At 51.4% G+C, this 16,876-nt stretch overlaps 4 protein-coding genes across 6 annotated transcripts in view; 2 read left to right on the top strand and 2 right to left on the bottom strand.

The window, feature by feature from the left end:
• Positions 1-3,858: 3,858 nt before the first annotated feature.
• On the bottom strand, positions 3,859-5,328 carry Fau (FAU ubiquitin like and ribosomal protein S30 fusion). Its single transcript, XM_027944409.1, has 5 exons — positions 5,218-5,328; positions 4,884-4,966; positions 4,643-4,787; positions 4,199-4,254; positions 3,859-4,032 (listed from the first exon to the last, which is right to left on the bottom strand). The coding sequence occupies exons 2-5, from the start codon at positions 4,956-4,958 to the stop codon at positions 3,907-3,909; spliced, it is 402 nt and encodes a 133-aa protein (XP_027800210.1). The 5' UTR covers positions 4,959-4,966; positions 5,218-5,328; the 3' UTR covers positions 3,859-3,906.
• Positions 5,329-5,455: 127 nt separating this feature from the next.
• On the top strand, positions 5,456-8,749 carry Mrpl49 (mitochondrial ribosomal protein L49). 2 transcript variants are annotated; one of them, XM_027944130.3, is made up of 4 exons: positions 5,456-5,569; positions 6,227-6,377; positions 7,203-7,327; positions 7,442-8,749. In XM_027944130.3, exons 1-4 carry the CDS (start codon positions 5,492-5,494, stop codon positions 7,586-7,588), a joined length of 501 nt encoding a protein of 166 aa, XP_027799931.1. In that variant the 5' UTR covers positions 5,456-5,491; the 3' UTR covers positions 7,589-8,749. The 2 variants fall into 2 exon arrangements, with proteins under 2 accessions (XP_027799931.1, XP_027799930.1); XM_027944129.3 differs by lacking the exon at positions 5,456-5,569 and adding an exon at positions 5,596-5,724.
• Positions 8,662-15,781, bottom strand: Syvn1 (synoviolin 1). 2 transcript variants are annotated; one of them, XM_027944126.3, is made up of 16 exons: positions 15,697-15,781; positions 14,697-14,845; positions 14,389-14,481; positions 14,149-14,301; positions 13,995-14,043; positions 13,473-13,576; positions 12,752-12,878; positions 12,559-12,658; positions 12,418-12,483; positions 12,206-12,322; positions 11,961-12,124; positions 11,567-11,695; positions 11,327-11,479; positions 11,053-11,239; positions 9,984-10,135; positions 8,662-9,911 (listed from the first exon to the last, which is right to left on the bottom strand). In XM_027944126.3, exons 2-16 carry the CDS (start codon positions 14,826-14,828, stop codon positions 9,805-9,807), a joined length of 1,833 nt encoding a protein of 610 aa, XP_027799927.1. In that variant the 5' UTR covers positions 14,829-14,845; positions 15,697-15,781; the 3' UTR covers positions 8,662-9,804. The 2 variants fall into 2 exon arrangements, with proteins under 2 accessions (XP_027799927.1, XP_027799928.1); XM_027944127.3 differs by having other exon boundaries at positions 11,327-11,476.
• Positions 15,309-16,876, top strand: part of Spdyc (speedy/RINGO cell cycle regulator family member C) — a 28,953-nt gene continuing 27,385 nt past the window's right edge. Inside the window, 1 exon segment of the mRNA XM_071616906.1 lies at positions 15,309-15,370. Within this exon segment, the coding sequence (XP_071473007.1) occupies positions 15,309-15,370 (62 nt within the window).

Below are 16,876 nucleotides of genomic sequence, written 5' to 3'. Positions count from 1 at the left end.
AATTTCCGCCCACAATCATAAGCCAAGCCTCTCCCTTCTCTCAAGTAGCACTTTGGGCAGGCGCAGAAACCTAACGCAACGTACGAGCCCCGCCCACTACGGCGATGACGCACAAGATCGGAAAAATGCGCAGGCGAGTACTACGCTGGTCCTCGCTCGCCCCCTAGTGGTTGACCAAACCCTGCCCCATCCCCGCCCCACAAGTTTCCTAAAAGTGAAAAACAACTTTTCTGTAAGAGCTGTGGGCATGGGCTGGAGTTGTGGCTCAGTGGTAGAGCGCTTGCCTAGCCTGTGTGAGGCACTGGGTACGATTCTCAGCGCCACAATAAAATAAATAAAGGTCCATTGACAACTAAAAAATAAAAAATACAAAGCTGGGGACAGAAATCATCTATGCTAAGCACCTACTTTGGGCCACTAATCGTGCCAGTTCTATGGGAGATAAGATTTCTCTCTATACTGGAGGAACAGACATTTTGCTAGGGGACATAGACAATTTAAGGGGCAGTTAGAGTGGAAGAAAGGCCTAGACCTGGGTGTTGGGGGCATTGCTTTAAAAGAAGGCAATGTTTAACAAATATCTGAGCTTCTGTTCAATTCCTAACCTAAACCTGCCTCTTCCTTCATTAAATACTTTCTGATTAAATATCCAATAGTAGTCAGGCACTGTGAGGCCTGTAATCCCAACTACTTGAGAGGCTGAGGCAGGATGATAGCAAGTTAGGGACCAGCCTGGACAATTTAGCAGGACCCAAAATAAACAATAAGGGCTGGGGATGTAGTTCACTATGTATATTATGTTTATATACACAAACACATACTCACAATATTTATATACACATAAAATCTTCATTCACCTAATTCTGTTAAATGCAGACTCCATATTGAGGACCAAGAACACAATGAGGATCAAAGAGATGACATTCCTGTCCTAAAGTTATCTTCTGGTGTAACAGAGATGATGAACCACAAACAACAACAACGATGAGGTGTTTTTGTTTGTTTTTGTTTTACATACTGAGGAATGAACTCAGGGGCACTTAACCACTGAATTGCATCCCCAGCACCCCCCTCCTGCACCACACACATTTTTTAATTTTGAGAACAGAGTCTCAAGTTGCTGAGGCTGGCCTCAAACTTGTCATTCTCCTGCCTTAACCTTTTCAGTTGCTGGGATTACAGATATGTACCACCACATCTGGCTGAAAGATGAGGTCTTGATCTATGGTACCTATGAAATGTATCCTGGTTCTTTGATCACTCTCACATTCATTCCCACATCCTGTCACTTCTGCCTCTGAAATATCTTACATCTATCTTGATATGTATCATTTATCTCCCTACAAAGACTTGAAGACTTGGATGGACCACCACTGATGGTCTAAGCTACCTGCCTCCTCATCGGATGACAGTGCCTTAACTGTTTTCCTAACTTCCTCCAGAAAAAAAGCCTGAGAAATAGATTATAGGGCTGGGGATATAGCTCAGTGGTAAAGCATTTGCCTTGACTAGTCAAGGCCTGGTTTGATTTTCAGCACTGAAAAGTGAAAAACCCACAAGAATTTAGATCACAAATCAGATTACATCAGTCCCTTGCTTAAATCCTCTTCATGACCCTCTGTTGCTTTTAGACTCAACCCCAGCTATGGTGTGAATCAAAACTCATGTTGAGACGGGCACTGTGGGCCACAACCATAATCCCAGCGGTTTGGGAGACTGAGGCTGGAGGATGGTGAGTTCAAAGTTAGCTTCATCAATTTAGCAAGTCCCTAAGCAATTTAGCAAGACCCTGTCTCTAAATAAAATATAAAAAACAGCTGGGGATGTGACTCTGCGGTTAACTGCACCTGGATTTACTCCCTTGTACCAAAACAAACAAAACCAAAACCAAAAAAATCCACAAAAACCAAAAACAAACTTATGTTTAAATGTAATCCCTTTTGTGAGGCATTAAAAGGCAAAACCTTTTAGAAGTGGATAAGTCCAAGGTTCTACTTTAATGGATTGATCTATTCATGGATTAATGCAGTGTGGATATAATAAAGGAGTTCTTTCCCATGGCTAACAAGGTCCTGCAGAATCTGCTGCACTCACTCTAGACATCACTTCTGCTTCTGCCCTTGGAAGCCTCTTGGCTGGAACTCTCCCCAGCTCAACACTTGATGGGTTATTTCAGGACTCACATCTTCTCCTCAGTGGTCTCCCTTAGGGATGCTCCTAAGTACGTCTGTCCACAACTTCCCCCACACCACACCCACATTGCAGCAGTCTTTCTATGAGGCTATTAATACTTGGAATGAGTTTCCTCATATTTCCCCACACAAAAAATTTCAACTGTAGGCTAGGGACGTATGTCATTCAAGGGCAAGGACTTGAGAACTTGGATTCAATCCTCTACCAACCATAAAAAAAAACTGATAAATAGAAAGTCAGGGGCTGGGATTGTGGCTCAGTGGTAGAGCGCTCTCCTAGCACGGGCAGGTTCGATCCTCAGCACCACATAAAAATAAAGGCATTATGTTGTGTCCATCCACACTTAAAAATATAATAAAAAAAAAAAAAGTTAGGGACTATGTTTTTTTTTTTTTCCCCCCAGTGCTGGGGATCAAACCCAGGGCCTTGAGCATATTATCCCAAACTCCCTACCACTGACCTACATTCCCAGTTCTTTTTTCTTTAAATCACCATACACAATATGTATATTTTTTTAATCGAGAGAGAGAATTTTAATATTTTTTAGTTTTCGGCAGACATAACATCTTTGTTTGTATGTGGTGCTGAGGATGGAACCCGGGCCACACGCATGTCAGGTGAGCGCGCTACCACTTGAACCACATCCCCAGCCCCTTGGCTGTTCTTTATACAGCCTATATACCTACAATAAGCCAGGGGCTATGTAAGCATTTTATATCCTTTCACCTTCACAGCAACTCTCAGATGATGCAGAGACTAGATAAGTAGTTCAAGGGCTGGGGCTGTAGTTCAGTGGTAGAGCAGTTGCCTAGCATGTGTGAGGTACTGGGTTCGATCCTCAGGACCACATAAAAAGTAAACATAAAAGAATGCTGTCTAACTACAACTCTTAAAAAAAAAAAAAAAAAAAAAAAAAAAAGTAGTTCAAGATCTGCCAAACAGTAAGAAGAGGGAAAAAGAAAAAAAAACCCCAAAACTCCAAGTTCAGCAGTCTAAACACAAGGGCTTTCCCCCATGGTATATTATATTAAGAACCAGCAGGTTCAAAAACAGATGAATGATGAGTGGGTTTCAGATATGCTGGAAGCCTTAGTTGCTAGGAGGGATCCTTAAATCAACTCTAAAGAACTGTTTAGGAACATTTTATCCAATCATAGCATGATTAAATCAGCAAGGCCAATCAAACAGAAGTAAACAAGGTCACCCATCACCATGGTGCCAATGTAATCAAGCAATACTTTGCTGATTTCTAGTACTGAGGCACAGTAGGTTTCTTGTGTCCTGGACTTTAGTAAGGCCACAGCTAGTTCTAAGTTCAAGGAAGGACTAGATTGACATTTCCTGACTTTATCTTCTACCCAAACCCCTTCCATACTGCCCTTTGCTGCCTCCATAAAAAACACCTCATCATGATTCCTGCTACCTTCTCTAGCTAGAAGATGAAAAAGGAATTGTGGGGGGAAATAATCAAACTATTCAGAATGGGTAATTTCCCAACTCTTTGTCTTAAGGGCGGTTATCTGTGTCTCTCCTGTAGTTTACCATTTCTTCCTTCCAGATTATGGGCCTCTACCCTTACTGCCTCCAACCTCTGGAGGACAAATGACCACCCCTGAAAACCATACCTTTTCCTAACATCCTGCAAATTAAAATGAAACAATGAGCTGTCTGGACGAAGTGGCTTTATTAGAGAAAACAAAGATTACATAGGACTTAGGAGTTGGCATTGGGGCCTTTCTTCTTGCCAAAGGTGGGCACAACATTGACAAAGCGGCGGTTGTACTGCATCCGCCGCTTGGCACGCCCTGTCTTCTTCTTCTTCTTCTCCTGTTTGGCCACCTGGGAAAAAGAAGGGCTGATCAGAACCTAGCTGACCTCTTACAAGCCTGGCACTCTTCCCTCAGGCTCCTCTCCATAAAGGGACAAGACAAACAGGAACATCAAGGGTCGTGGATTAGCTGTGACAGTAAGACAAAGTCCAAACACCACAAATTTTCTCACTCACCTTGGGAGTTTGACCTCTTACTTTCCCAGCACGGGCCAGAGAACCATGGACTTTACCTGTGGTGAGAAGGGAGAACAGGAGCAGGTTGAGACAAGTTTGGCCCAAACTGGAGTGAAACAAAGTCAGAGTTTTGACCTGTAATAACATTTTCTGGCTCTAGACTTTCAATAAGACTTGAAGAGCATCTTGGGGATCTGATCTGACACCTTGATTTTAGAGGGGAAACTGAAGCCAGACAAAGGTCTGCCAGAAGAACTGCTGTCTGGCTCCTTCTCTCACACCTCTTGGAGTTCATTTAGAGGTGAACGGAAAAAATTTAGCTGGACTGAAGATCGTGGAAAACACTTCAGTGTCTTGCCAGAAAAATGATACCGAGCTGCCAGGACTATATACCCCACACCCACTCATTTAGGGCAGTTCAAAAAGTCCTCCTCTCCCACTTACCTCCAAGCATGCGGCCGGCTACTTCCAAAGTGGTCAAGGCCTCCACTCCACACTGGCCCAGAGTAGCCTCATCCTCCAGCGGCGCGCCTGCCAGGAGCACGACTTGGTCTTCCGGGGCGATGCCCTCCAGTGAGGCTACATGAGCCTGCAGGAGAAGCAAGATTCGTGTGCATTCCCGCGGGTACCAGGGCCAAGAGAACCAGAGGACGGGTAGAGTGCAAGCAGCTCCACTCAGACTTACCTTGATCTGGGCGACCGTCTCCTGGCCGGTTACTTCGAGGGTGTGTAGCTCTTGGGCGCGGACAAAGAGCTGCATGTCGGCGACTGAAATGAAAGGCTCGTGTGAGAAGAGGAAAAGCGTCCCAGGAACAAGGGAGTCAGGGAACGGGAAACGGAGCAGGACGATCGCGTCGGGACTGACGCGCGGCGTGTCAACGTGGGGGAGACCGGGCCTGCGAAGAAGCTCAGGCAGGGACTCGAGCCCGGGCCGCCATAGAGAAGCCCCTGCCCCTTGATTTCCCGGTGCCTTAAGACCCCGCGGCCGGCCTGCTACCAAGCCCTCGCCTAAGTCTTACCTGAGCCGCGGCCCGAGGTGCCGCTACCGTGAAGATGGAGTCGAGAAAGAGGAAGAAGCGAGGGCGCGCACGTCCTCACCGCCTGCTTCGTGCCACGTCACTACTGAGCGACCGCGCGGTCCTCTAATATTTGTACCGCTCATCACCATTCTAGCTCCGCCCCTTTACGCTACGCGCAGGCGTCCTTTCTTCGTGGGCTGTACGCGCAGGCGGGTGGAGGAGGCGGGACCAGGCCGGTTGCGCGCGCAGAGGGCCAGTAAAGGGGCTGGTCAAGATGGCGGCGGCCGCGTTCCGGGCGTCGCTGCGGGGCTGGACCACTGGGGTCCTGCGGGGCTTCGGGCTGCGGCACCAGGTGAGAGCGCCGAGCTTGGAACTGAGGGAAGAGGGCTGAGTGCGCGGCTCACCAACAGCCCAGTTACAATGAACAACATTCATTGTAACTCTGCAATCCGCATCCCTACGTGGGTCCTTAGTTTTCCTGCCCAATCGGTGGCACTTGTCTCGAAGGTAAATACAAGATTGAGGGGGAAAGTGGTAGATCCCGGAGTGCGCGTGAGGAATATGGGGTTTGGGATGTGGATAAAAGAGAGCGCGGGTTAGTCGCGACTGGGGGTTACTGCCCACGACACTCGCTGCCTGGGTCCTGAGTGTGAGCAGGGAATTGCCATTAGTTAAAGTACCTAATCTAGAACTAGACTGTTTTAACAGAATGTGCAGAGACAACTTTTAAATACTGAAAAATGCTATAGTGGTCAATCTTACTGCTAATTAGCTTTTCAGAAGTACACAGTGTCATTTGAGTCCTGAGAGAGGCATGCTGTTCAGAGTGCCTGAGTTTCTTTGTCCAGTCCCACCTACACCCTGCACACCGGGAAACTGAAGCTTGGTGCTTTCCGCCTCACACCTTTTATTTATGCTCTTCTCTCTGCTTGAAATGTTTCCGTTTCTGTACTTAATAAAGTTCTCTGTTGTTGGGTAAGCCATGGAGAGATTGTTTGTTTTGCCTCAGAGCCAGACCCAGGGGCCACCTGATTACCCCAGCTTCGTGGAATCTGTGGATGAGTATCACTTCGTGGAGCGCCTGTTACCTCCAACCAGCATCCCAAAGCCCCCAAAGCATGAACATTATCCCACCCCTAGTGGCTGGCAGCCTCCCAGAGGTGAGGTGGTTTGAAGGCTGATGGGGAGCATCTCCCTCCCCAGTGGATTCAGGACTCATGTAGAAATCCTTTAGGATTAGCATTGGTTAGTGCCCAAGTAAGGGCTCAGGAGTGGAGCTGTCCATTCATGGGTACCCATCTATCCACACTGCTGGGATGGAGTCTTTCTACCTAGGGGAAAAAAATGAAGCATAGAGAGAAAACCAAGTGCTTGAACTGATATTCTCCCCCAGCAGACTATGTACCATAATTGAGAACACAGCTTGGGAGTCAAGCAGTTTAGGGTTTGAATTTGATACTGCTGTTCGTTGCTGGTATGATCTTGAGTTAATCATTTCTCCCAACCTCAATTTCAGCAAAATAGAGATAATTTTCTCAGCACATAAAACACTTAGTGGAAAGCCCAGCATATGGTAGGTGTTTGTAAGTCCTTTGTTCCAGAGATTGATTTTGGCCACCCTGACCCAGTGGAAAAGGGCACGGATTACCTGAGAGGGGACCCAAAGATCCAGGGAGGCATGACCCTGACTTCATTTATTTCTTGCCATTAGTTAAAGTACCTAATCTAGAACTAGACTGTTTTAACAGAATGGTGGGAATCCCAGCCCTGGTCCCTGCTCCATTCCAAACCACTTACATGATACCAGGATAAACAATTTGGTCCTGACTATAAACTGAAGGAAAGAGATGCCCTGATATGAAGTCTGTAGTTGGCTTGGTCCAATTGGTTGCAATAACCCTCTGCTGATTTTGTGAGGGGAAGGGCCTTGACTGTTGTTGGGTGAGGCCTAGAATGAATGGCTTATCAATATCCATCACTGACAGATCCCCCACCCAACCTACCCTACTTCGTGCGGCGCTCTCGAATGCACAACATCCCTGTCTACAAGGACATCACACATGGCAACCGCCAAATGACTGTGATCCGGAAAGTGGAGGGGGATATCTGGGTAAGTGTGTAGGGAAGGGGTGGTAGCAGGGTGTGGTTCTGTACTTTTGGGGGCTAAAGGGACAGTAGTCTGAGATGGACTATTGATCAGACCCGATTTATCATCTTTTCCCAGGCCCTACAGAAGGATGTGGAAGATTTTCTGAGCCCACTGCTGGGGAAGACACCTATCACCCAGGTTAATGAGGTGACTGGTACCCTTCGAGTCAAGGGCTACTTTGATGAGCAGCTTAAAGCCTGGCTCCTTGAGAAGGGCTTCTGAAGCCTCCTGAGCAACCTGCATGGCATAGTCCCCCCCAGACTGGAGTTCAGGGGACCTTGGGAGTTGAAGTGTATTGGATCCCCTGGGACAGGATACAAAAATCAGGGTTAAGGGCTTGGACAGGGCAGAGTATAAGGGCTAAAAGGCTGTGGGGCCAGGCCTTTCTTACATAAAGAGGGAAACAGGTCCCTATGCACAGGTGTCCATTAGGGGAAAGCTCTCAAGCATGAGAGACCCACCTTGAACCACCAAACTAGGAGAGGACATTATCTGCTGTCCTTCCCCTCACTGTGGCCTGTTATTTGGGGCTGGAAATGACAGCGCAACCCCCTTTGGGGGAGGGTTCACAGGGCAGAGCCTTTGGGCACATCCTTCCTCAGCCCTCTGGGAGCTCACTGCCAGGAGCATTCCTGAACCTTTGCTGTAGATCAGACCTGGCTTGGTCCTGGAGGGTTTGTAAAACACTGTTGACTTCAGCACAGGGTCCTGAGAAAAGCCTTAAGTTCAAGTGCATTGCTGGGCACCAGAGCATAGATAGCCATGTAGCCCAGGGAGAGGTGGGAATCCCAGCCCTGGTCCCTGCTCCATTCCAAACCACTTAGACTTAACTGGGTTTCCAGCTCTAAGAAGTCAAGTGATTAGCTTTGGCTGGCCTGGCCAGGCCATAAGATGGTACTCAGCAGCTCCTTGCAGTCTGGCCGCAAGCCCATCCTCCCAGCCTGTTGACCTGCAGGCAGGAAGTTGCAGGCCTTTCACTCCTGTGAGTGGTCCACCCATAGTCAACTAGCCTTCACACTTTCCCCACCCTGGAGTCACCCAGGTCAAAGACCTGAGGTTCCTCCCCGTCCCTCAAAATGGCTAAGACTGTGTTTGGATCCTGGCTCTTGGTCTCTGACCTAAGGTAGGGTACTGATTTCTCTCTGGGGCTCAGTTTCTCCATATGCAAATGGGTATGTCTTTGTAGTTGTTCAATAGTCAAGTGTCTACTCCTGGAAATTATAGACCATTATCAAGTCCATAGTCTTGGTAAGAAAAAAGGAGCCCAACCCTGATCCTGACATAAGCCCCACCAGTCATTAATGCAAGTTTTTATTTGGCCGTATATACAATTTAAGCTATTAAAATTTTTACAATATTTACAAATTAAATAATCATCTGAAACTGTCTCCAGCAACTCTTGTAACACAAAACCAAGGGGAAGAAAGGGACAGGCAGGCCTTGGCTCCTGTGGTCCCTGCCTGGCCCAGAGCCTGTTCTAAAGTGGAGAGGAGGAGCTGTACTTCTGGCTTCTCTTTCCTGGGGATGGGCATTCAAATTCAAAAGATAAAATTTAAGCCAAAAGCCACCAGGTAATAAGGTAGTAGTTCCAATCCTTCTGAACTTAAGAATCTTAAGTTCTGCAAGGTGAGAAGTGGCCTTCCTTGGATTCTGGGTTGCAGTGGTTAAGGAGCAGCACACTAGCCCTCAGCCCGGCTGTGGCTGGGCAGTGGCTACAGGGTGAGACTGAGGCAGCCTCACCTAAGAGAAGCTGCAGGGGAAAGGGCCTGGGGGAGGGGCAGGGCAGGGTCCCTCAGTGCTGCCCGCCTGCCCCCCACCCCCAGGCACTCCTTTCCCTGAGTTGTGTGGTTGCCAGTAAGACGTGGAAATGCCACAGGGCACAGGGGGCATAGCCACCACCACAAAGGGGCTCCACCACAAAGGGGCTTCTGGGGGAGATCAGGATAAGAAAAGGAAATTTGTACCAGTCTTGGCAGGAGGGCCAGGGGCAAGTTCCTGGCCTGCCTCCAGCCCCTCTGGGGTCCACACTTGGGTATGGGAACTAATACTGTTCGGCACTGCAGTGTGACCCCGCATACAAGGAGGGCTTGGAGGGTCTGCCCCTTCTCCCAGAAATGGATGGGAAAGAAGGGGGTTCTCAGAGGCTGAACCTTTTGCCTTCACAGCTCCAGCTATGCCCCAGCAGAACACAGGGCTGAAGAGGTGGCAAGGAATGCTGAAGTTGACCCAGCATCCCCATGCCCGCCTGGGCCTCAGGGCTGGAGTCTTGGACTGGGAACTCAGCCTCTTTCCACTTGGCCTCAGGGATGCCTCCTCCTCTTTCTCAGAGCTGGGGTTACTACTCCCTGGTGCAGAGAGGGAGCTGGCACTTGGTGGCAGGACTTGTTCCAGCGAGGGCTGCTCAAGAGAGCGGGGACAGGGTGAGGACAGGGGCAGTGTCAGTGGGCAACAGGGGACTCCAACTTTTGTAGGCGGCGACGGCGGAGCTCTGCAGCATCAGGCTCTCCATCTTCAGGCAGCTCCTCGGCACCCACTGACTCAGGAGCTGAGGATACAGAAGTCAGAAGTGGAACCCGGAGAAGCCCCAGCCATATCCCTAAAGGCTGATCAAACCTACCTGGAGGCTTTTCAGTTTCAGGGGCTGGTGGGGAGGCTCCTGGAGATGGGGTGGTAGCCTCAGAGCTGGGGATGCTGGTAGAGGAGGCAGCAGCGACCACTGGAGAGGCAGTCTCTTCAGCAGGGTTGACAGAAGTGGCAGGCCGGGGGGGCCTAGAGACAGGGGACAGAAAGTAGGCCCAGCCTTGGTAACCTAGCTTGGGCAGATTGTTCTGTTCTTGTCAAGCCTTACAGGACAGTCTAGGACAATGTGCCCCTGTGACTATCAGGCACAAAGGAACACACTTGGAATGGATGCTCCTGTGGAGTGACTCAAAGGCCACAAAGTGTTCTCAAAACACTTGGAGATGGACTGCTGACCCATCTCTCCTTTTCCCCTGCAGTCTCTGCTCAGGGGCATCAGGACTTCACAGGGCATTTGCTGAATAATCACAAAGTGCTAAAGTCTTAACTCTGGCTTCCCTCCAAGCCTGTGTTGTCACTGTTAGGTGCAAGGCACTTGGTACATGTCACCTCTGTAAACAGGAACTCCACTATTCTCATGAGGTGAAGGAGATCACAAAGCAAGTGAACAATGGGACTAGCACTTGAATTCAGATCAGGCTGGCTCCAAGTGACTTAATTTTTCCTTTTTTTATGGTGCTGGGGATGGAACCCAGGACTTTAATCAGCCATGTACCCAGCAATCCCTGCCACGTAACGTTGCATTAACTGTTTCTTCAATTCAGGAGCAATTCTTAGTGTCAGTAAGGTATTAGGTGATGAGCTAAAGCTAGGAATAACTTGAGTTTAGAAAAATATAAAGGAGTAAGATTCAAGGTCAGTTCACTAATAAACATCACTCTTTCTTAGCTCCAGATGTGCCTCTGGAGTGGGAGAATAAAGGCACTGGGAGTAACGCCCAGAGACCCTGAGAATGTCTGGAGATAGGTGACCTGAGTAAGTAGGTATTAGGGGGTATAAAGGGAGATGTGCCAAGAACAACGGTGAGGGACCTTTTCTTGGCAACTACATAGCTCCCCACTTTCTTGCAAACACTCTGTGGCTCCCATATCCCCATGAAGACATACCCCAAAGAGGCCAGCACAGTGAGATACTGGTTGATTTGCAGCATGGCGGCATCGAGCAGAGTGTGGATGTTGCGCAGGCTCTGCAGCCGGGCCTCCAGGTGCTGCCGCTCATGGCCCTCCAGAGCCCGCAGTTCCTCTGGGGTCAGCCCAGCAAAGCCCGCAGGGGGCACAGGCATGGGGGGGAAGGCTGGAAGAGGTGGAGGCTCAGTTTGGCTACCTTGGCCTGATACCCCCCTACACCTTCTAGAACATCCCAGAGGGTGGTCCAACTTACCAAAGGGTGGCGGCAGGGGCATACCCATCCAGGGAGGAGGGAAGGGAAAGCCTGGGGCAGGGCTAGCCTCTGGGGCAGAGCCAGGTGCTGGGGCAGGGGCACCCGTGCCAGCAGCTGTAGTTGTAGCTGCTCCACTGGGCCGAGAAAGGGCTGCTGAAGTGCAGAATGAGAAATCAGTGCTGTGGGGTCTCTGTATCCATTCCTGCCACCCTGCAGCTGCTGCAGTACCCAAAGGCTCACCTGCACTGGTGGATGGAGGGGCTGCAGCCTCTCCGGAGCTTGGGGGAGGTGGGACAGGTGGGAAGGGACCCATGGGGGGCCACAGCGGGAACATGCCTGGAGGAAAAGGAGGCAGGAGGCCCTGGGGGACTGCAGAGAGAAGACAGGATGGTAAGAAGACCATTGAACTGATATTGACCCCACTCCCAAACAGGGAGCTTGGCTACTGGGAGCTGTGTCCTCTGCTCCCAGAGGCCTGAGCTCAGCACTGGTTACAGTGATTGTAATCATTTATTTCTCATCTTTTCACCCTCTCTGGCCCAGACTTGGAGGGCAGAGACTTGGATTCCCCAGCATCTCCCATTCCCAACTCTGGGAAAGTACCCAACATATGGCCAAATGAAGGGATACTTACAGTTAGGGGGCTGAGGCAGGAGTGGTGGGGGATGAGGGGCAGGGGGTGGCCCCTGATCCGCAGGCTCAGGAGGTGGTGGTGACTGGGCTGGCAGAGATGCTCTTAGGACATCCATTCGGCAGGTAGGGCAGGTCTGCTGTCGCTGGAACCAGGAGCGCAGGCAGCTAGGGATCAAGACCAGGTAGTGGTCAGCAGGTCTCCAGGGGCCTGTGATCTGATGTACAGGTTCCCAGGGCCCCTCCCACCTGGTGTGGAAGATGTGGTTGCAGGGCAGCCTCTTGGCACCAGTCACCATCTCTTCTCGGCAGATGATACAGACATTGTCCATTGCCTGAAGTTCCTCAGGAGTGGCATCTGGATACCTGATTAGGATGGCAGAGCATGTGTCAGAACCAGAGCTGAAAGCAAGGTGACCTGGGACAGTGTTTGGGAGAGAACTTGGGACAAGCCCACTTACAATGTGTTCATGTTGCGGATGGCTCGGCGGGACATGATGGCGTCTGTCACAGCTTTCTTGAACTGCCTGAAACAACAGTCAGTAAATGCAGGGAGGGGGAGGGATCAGGTTAGGAGACTAAAGGGACAGGGCTGGGCTCACCTCATGGCCAGGTACATGGGTCGGATGGCAAAGAGCGGGAAGGTGTGCACCTTGATCATGATGGTCATGAAGGCCATGTACAGCAGAACCTTGATAAAGCCTGGGGGTAAGGATGCAGAGACCTGGTCACAGGGTCTGGCAGGTAGAATAGGAGATGCTGGTCTGGGTCAGGAGAGGTCCAGGTTGCCCTCACCTGTGAACAGCTCTGTGTAGAGCATGTACACAGCTTTATTGTCCCAGGGGTTCTCGCTCTGGAGGTCCACGGAGTGTAGCACATACTTGATGAAGATGGTGAGCACCATTGTCATCAGGATGGCATACTGGAGGGAGAGGGGCACGAGGGGGATGTAAACACCAGCTCCCCTTGATCCAGCCATGCTCTGCAGTGCCAGGGCCCCAGCACAGCAGGGTGCTGTGTTACCAGCACAGGATCTGAACACAGCTGGTCTTCCCAGCTCCCCAACTCACTATGACTTCAGGCAGTTCACTCAACCTCAACTTGCTCATCTGTAAAATGCAGAATTAACTATTTATTTATAGCAGCGTTGTCTTGCTGATTAAGAAATGCAGGTCAGGGGCTCAGCACAAGACTGGTATACAGTGGACACTCGGCAAATGCTGACACGCCTCCCGGGGAACCCATCCAGCTAATTCTCTCCTGTCCATCCACCTATGCAGAGCCAACTCTAGCATCAGCCTTCAGGAAGACTTCCCTGAGCCCAGGTCACGCCTTGTCTGCAACCTATTTTGTGCCCTCCTGCCATCAACTAGGAGTGTATGAGGGGTACCATGACTGACTGATCACTGTTCCCTGGTGGCCACACAACAGGTGCTCAGTAAGGGTCTGTTGGGTTACTCAGTAACACGCAGTGCCACCTTGGACTTGTCTCTCCAAACTCCCAAGCCAGTTTTACCTCAAAGCCAAACACCAGCTGCACAGAGGCCCCACGGGTCAGGATGCTGTGATAAGCGTGGCTGACGAAGAGGAAGTCCAGGATACCCAGGAGGAACATAAGGGCTGTGGGGACCCCCAAATGGGGTAGGGTAGGATTAGCCCAGGGCCTGATAGCAACTTCTGCTCTAGGACAACCCCACCTTCAAGCCCACCATGGCCCAGCCATCTAGTCAGGTGGGCACACTCCACTGATCTCAGCCCTCTGGGAACTCAAGTTTTGCCATGGCAGTGGGTTGTTGGGGCAGCCTACAGGTGAGGAGGCAGAAAGATAAGGCCCAGCAGTTAAGAAGCCCTGGAGTGGAACAGGGCACAGATGATGCAAATTAACTTCCTAAATTATCTTTCCTGTACAGCTGCAGGCTGAGGGGTGGCTTGTGCTCTGGGGTACAGTTCCATGGCTAGTGACTCTTCACCTTCCATTCCTCTATGGTTCCTGTCTTCCCTCCAGCTCCCTCCCTTCCCTTCCACAGATCTCACTCACAGACAATTCGGCAGTGAAAGAGCCAGGAGATATTGGGGCTGCGTTCCATCTAAAGCAGAGCAGAGTGGACCCATCAGGAAGGCTGGAGTCCTCCATATGCCCAATCCAGCCCTCACTGCTCCATAAGCCTGCCCACTGGCCACTCCCAACTCACAAAGTCCACACGGTCCTCGGCCAGCCAGTGGAAACATTTGAGAAAGAGGAGGAGGGTGAAGAGCGCAACAAAGCGAGGGCTGAAGTCGTCCCGAAAAACGGTGAATGCCAGACAAGTCTCAGTAACAGCATACCAGGAACGCTCCAGAAGGTGCTAGGGGTTGGGCAGGGGATGATGTGGAATCCAGACATTCTGCTTGCCCAACACCCTGCCCCTCATCTTTGAACCACAACATCTTACCTCCATCTCTGCTGCCCTCAGCTGCCCAAAGAACACCTTGCCCATCACCTTGCCCAAAAGGAAGACAAGGACGAAGGCCTGGATGTACAGGACCTAGGAGTGGGGAAAGGCTATGGTTTGGGGTCACTTTCTGCTTTTCTCTGCCTGGAGCTCATCATTCAGGAACCTCCCCAAGTCTTCACCAGTTTATTTAAACTTAGGCAGCTAGTGGCTACTTCTCCCCTACTGACCTGTAGCCCCGCCTCTGCCCTAGGCAGACTCCTCCTTCCCTCCCAGGGAGTTCTGCCCTCCCTGAGCCCTGAACTCACTGCCATGCTGGGGCTGGACTTGGTCAAGTACACCACAGTGGGGTAGAACTGGTGTTTGAGGTAGTAGGCATGAGCCACCACGGCCCCGGTCAGCGCCAGGCTGGCCGCCATCATCACTGCGGTGCGGAACATTGCCCTGGCCCGCAGACCTGCGTGGGGAAAGGAAAGACAATAACGTGTATTGCCCATCCTATGCAAATCTAGCATAGTGCCTGGCACAACGTCAATGGGAGAAAGAGGGTAAAATCTCACTTCACTATCACAACCATCAGATCAAGAAAAGCATGTTTCCCTTTCCCCATTTCACAAATAAGAAACTGAGCCTCAAAGGGGTTAAGCGATCACACTGATATGAAACCTGGGTCAGTCTAGTTTCAGATCTAGGGCTCTTTCCACGCTGCCTGCCAAGCCGCCGCCTCCTCTGGGGAGGCAATGAGGAAAAGAAGCATTGTTGGAGGGCCAGTGGGGGGTGGGGGGGGACTGCCACCGCTGACCCTAGGGTGAAGGTGCTGGGGTTTGTGGCAAAAGCAAAAATCTGCTCCAGGGGCGGGAACGCTCGGCCTGAACTGGGCGAAGCAAAGCCGCAGAGGGGCACAGCCCGGGGAGGCAGCCATGCGGGTGACAGCTGTGCCAGGGTGGTCAGTGCGGACGCGCGCCCCGCGGGAGCGGGCGAGGTACGTCAGCCTGGAACCCTGGCGCCCCCCAACCCCCGGAGCTGTATCAACTCGGGGCACTAAGAAACGGCCGACCAGCAGGGTGCAGTGCGGGACAGAGGGACTCGGGTCAGCTTCGCAGCCGCGCACCTGTGAGCGCCAGGAGTTGTGAGCGTCGCAGGCGGGGCCCAGCTTCCGTGGCCGCGCCGGCGACTGAGGTCTACGGCCAGCTGACAGGCCGAAAGCAGGCGGCGGGACTGAGGGGGCGAGCCGATCCCGGTGACCTTAACAGGAAGGTCTTGGTCCCGACCCCAACCACATCCCGGGGCCCACTTCACTTCACTCACCAGGAGCCCAGCGCCGCGAGCCCGCTCAATCTCCGCGACTGCGGCAGCCGCTCGGGTTAACAACACTCCCCACCCCCTGCGAACCGGAACTTCGGGGGTAAGACACCTCACTTCCGGCGGCGCGGGGCGCGGCGTGGACCGTACCAAGTGTGCCCTTTGTTTGTTCCCACTGCGCGCCTTGCGTGGTGCTGGGAGCAGAGGTTTTGCCGCCGTTTCGGGGATTTGTGCCTACCGAATAGGGCTAAGCAAGGGGTGAGAGAGGTGGCCGGAGCGGAAGAGAGTAACGGAAGTGGTTGTTCCCCTACCTACTAGTCACAGATGGTACGGTCTCTACCGCTGGGTGGACTCAACCCAGTCCCGAGTCGGGCTCTCAGAGCCACTGGGAGGTGGAGCATTTTGCAGGCCGTGCCACTTGGAGGGGGTAGTGAACAAGGGACAGGCTATACAGTAGGCCTAAGAGAAATAAAATGTCTTAGCGTCTCGTTCCAGGAATATCACAACAGTCTGACAAATAAGGTGCTTTCTGGGAAAACTGGCTGCAGAAAACAAAAATTCGTCCCCTCCACGATCACCCCTCGAGTTGTGTGGGAGTGAGTTGGGTCCCGTGGCTGCCACTGATTGGTTGCGAGAAAGTTACGCGGACCAATAAGAAAAAGAAAGGAAAATTGTTTGGCCTATAGAAAGAGAAAAGCGGGTGAGTGGTTGCTAGGGGCGGTGGGCCCCGTTGCCTAGGACTAGGTCCTACCCCAACTGCGGCGAGTAGGCAAAGCCGTGTTCGTGCGCAGGTGATCCCTGTCCCGCCTCGGGAAACGTTTGCCTCTCCACGAAAGGGAGGGGCAGTCAGGTGTGCGGGGTCTGGGGAGAAGGCTGAGCTAATTAGATCCTCCTAATCTTGGGACCGAGTATTCTCCGTCTGCGCCAAGGGATTGACTTTTCAGCGCCGCATGCCGGTGTCCTTTTCTGTGCCTACGGTTTTGCTGTCCTTATCTGGGGACAGTGGTCCTGGGCTATTTCAATCGGTGTCTGGGTCGCTGCCAACTCAATGCTGTCATTAACAAAATGAAACTAAGGCACTCACTTTGCGCCCTGTATTTTCCTTCGTCATCTCTTTTAACCATCAGTCGTCAAAGTTGATCAGCTAGGTGGTGCTATCGCCATATTAAACGTGGGACAGTTGTGG

The sequence above is a fragment of the Marmota flaviventris genome, chromosome 9 (genome assembly GCF_047511675.1).
Source record: "Marmota flaviventris isolate mMarFla1 chromosome 9, mMarFla1.hap1, whole genome shotgun sequence".
Lineage (NCBI taxonomy): Eukaryota > Metazoa > Chordata > Mammalia > Rodentia > Sciuridae > Marmota > Marmota flaviventris.
This window is presented reverse-complemented; position numbering and strand designations above follow the sequence as displayed.

Excerpts from the sequence above, each read along its gene's own strand:
- Fau (XM_027944409.1), bottom strand. The coding sequence starts at position 4,958 with ATGCAGCTCTTTGTCCGCGCCCAAGAGCTACACACCCTCGAAGTAACC. Across the intron at positions 4,788-4,883 it reads AGACGGTCGCCCAGATCAAG|GCTCATGTAGCCTCACTGGA; the intron begins GTAAGTCTGAGT and ends CTTCTCCTGCAG. Across the intron at positions 4,255-4,642 it reads AGCCGGCCGCATGCTTGGAG|GTAAAGTCCATGGTTCTCTG; the intron begins GTAAGTGGGAGA and ends TTCTCACCACAG.
- Mrpl49 (XM_027944129.3), top strand. The coding sequence starts at position 5,638 with ATGAACAACATTCATTGTAACTCTGCAATCCGCATCCCTACGTGGGTC. Across the intron at positions 6,378-7,202 it reads TGGCTGGCAGCCTCCCAGAG|ATCCCCCACCCAACCTACCC; the intron begins GTGAGGTGGTTT and ends CATCACTGACAG. Across the intron at positions 7,328-7,441 it reads AAGTGGAGGGGGATATCTGG|GCCCTACAGAAGGATGTGGA; the intron begins GTAAGTGTGTAG and ends ATCTTTTCCCAG.
- Syvn1 (XM_027944126.3), bottom strand. The coding sequence starts at position 14,828 with ATGTTCCGCACCGCAGTGATGATGGCGGCCAGCCTGGCGCTGACCGGG. Across the intron at positions 12,879-13,472 it reads AGCTGGTGTTTGGCTTTGAG|TATGCCATCCTGATGACAAT; the intron begins GTAAAACTGGCT and ends CTCTCCCTCCAG. Across the intron at positions 11,480-11,566 it reads CCCTCCATCCACCAGTGCAG|CAGCCCTTTCTCGGCCCAGT; the intron begins GTGAGCCTTTGG and ends TCTGCACTTCAG.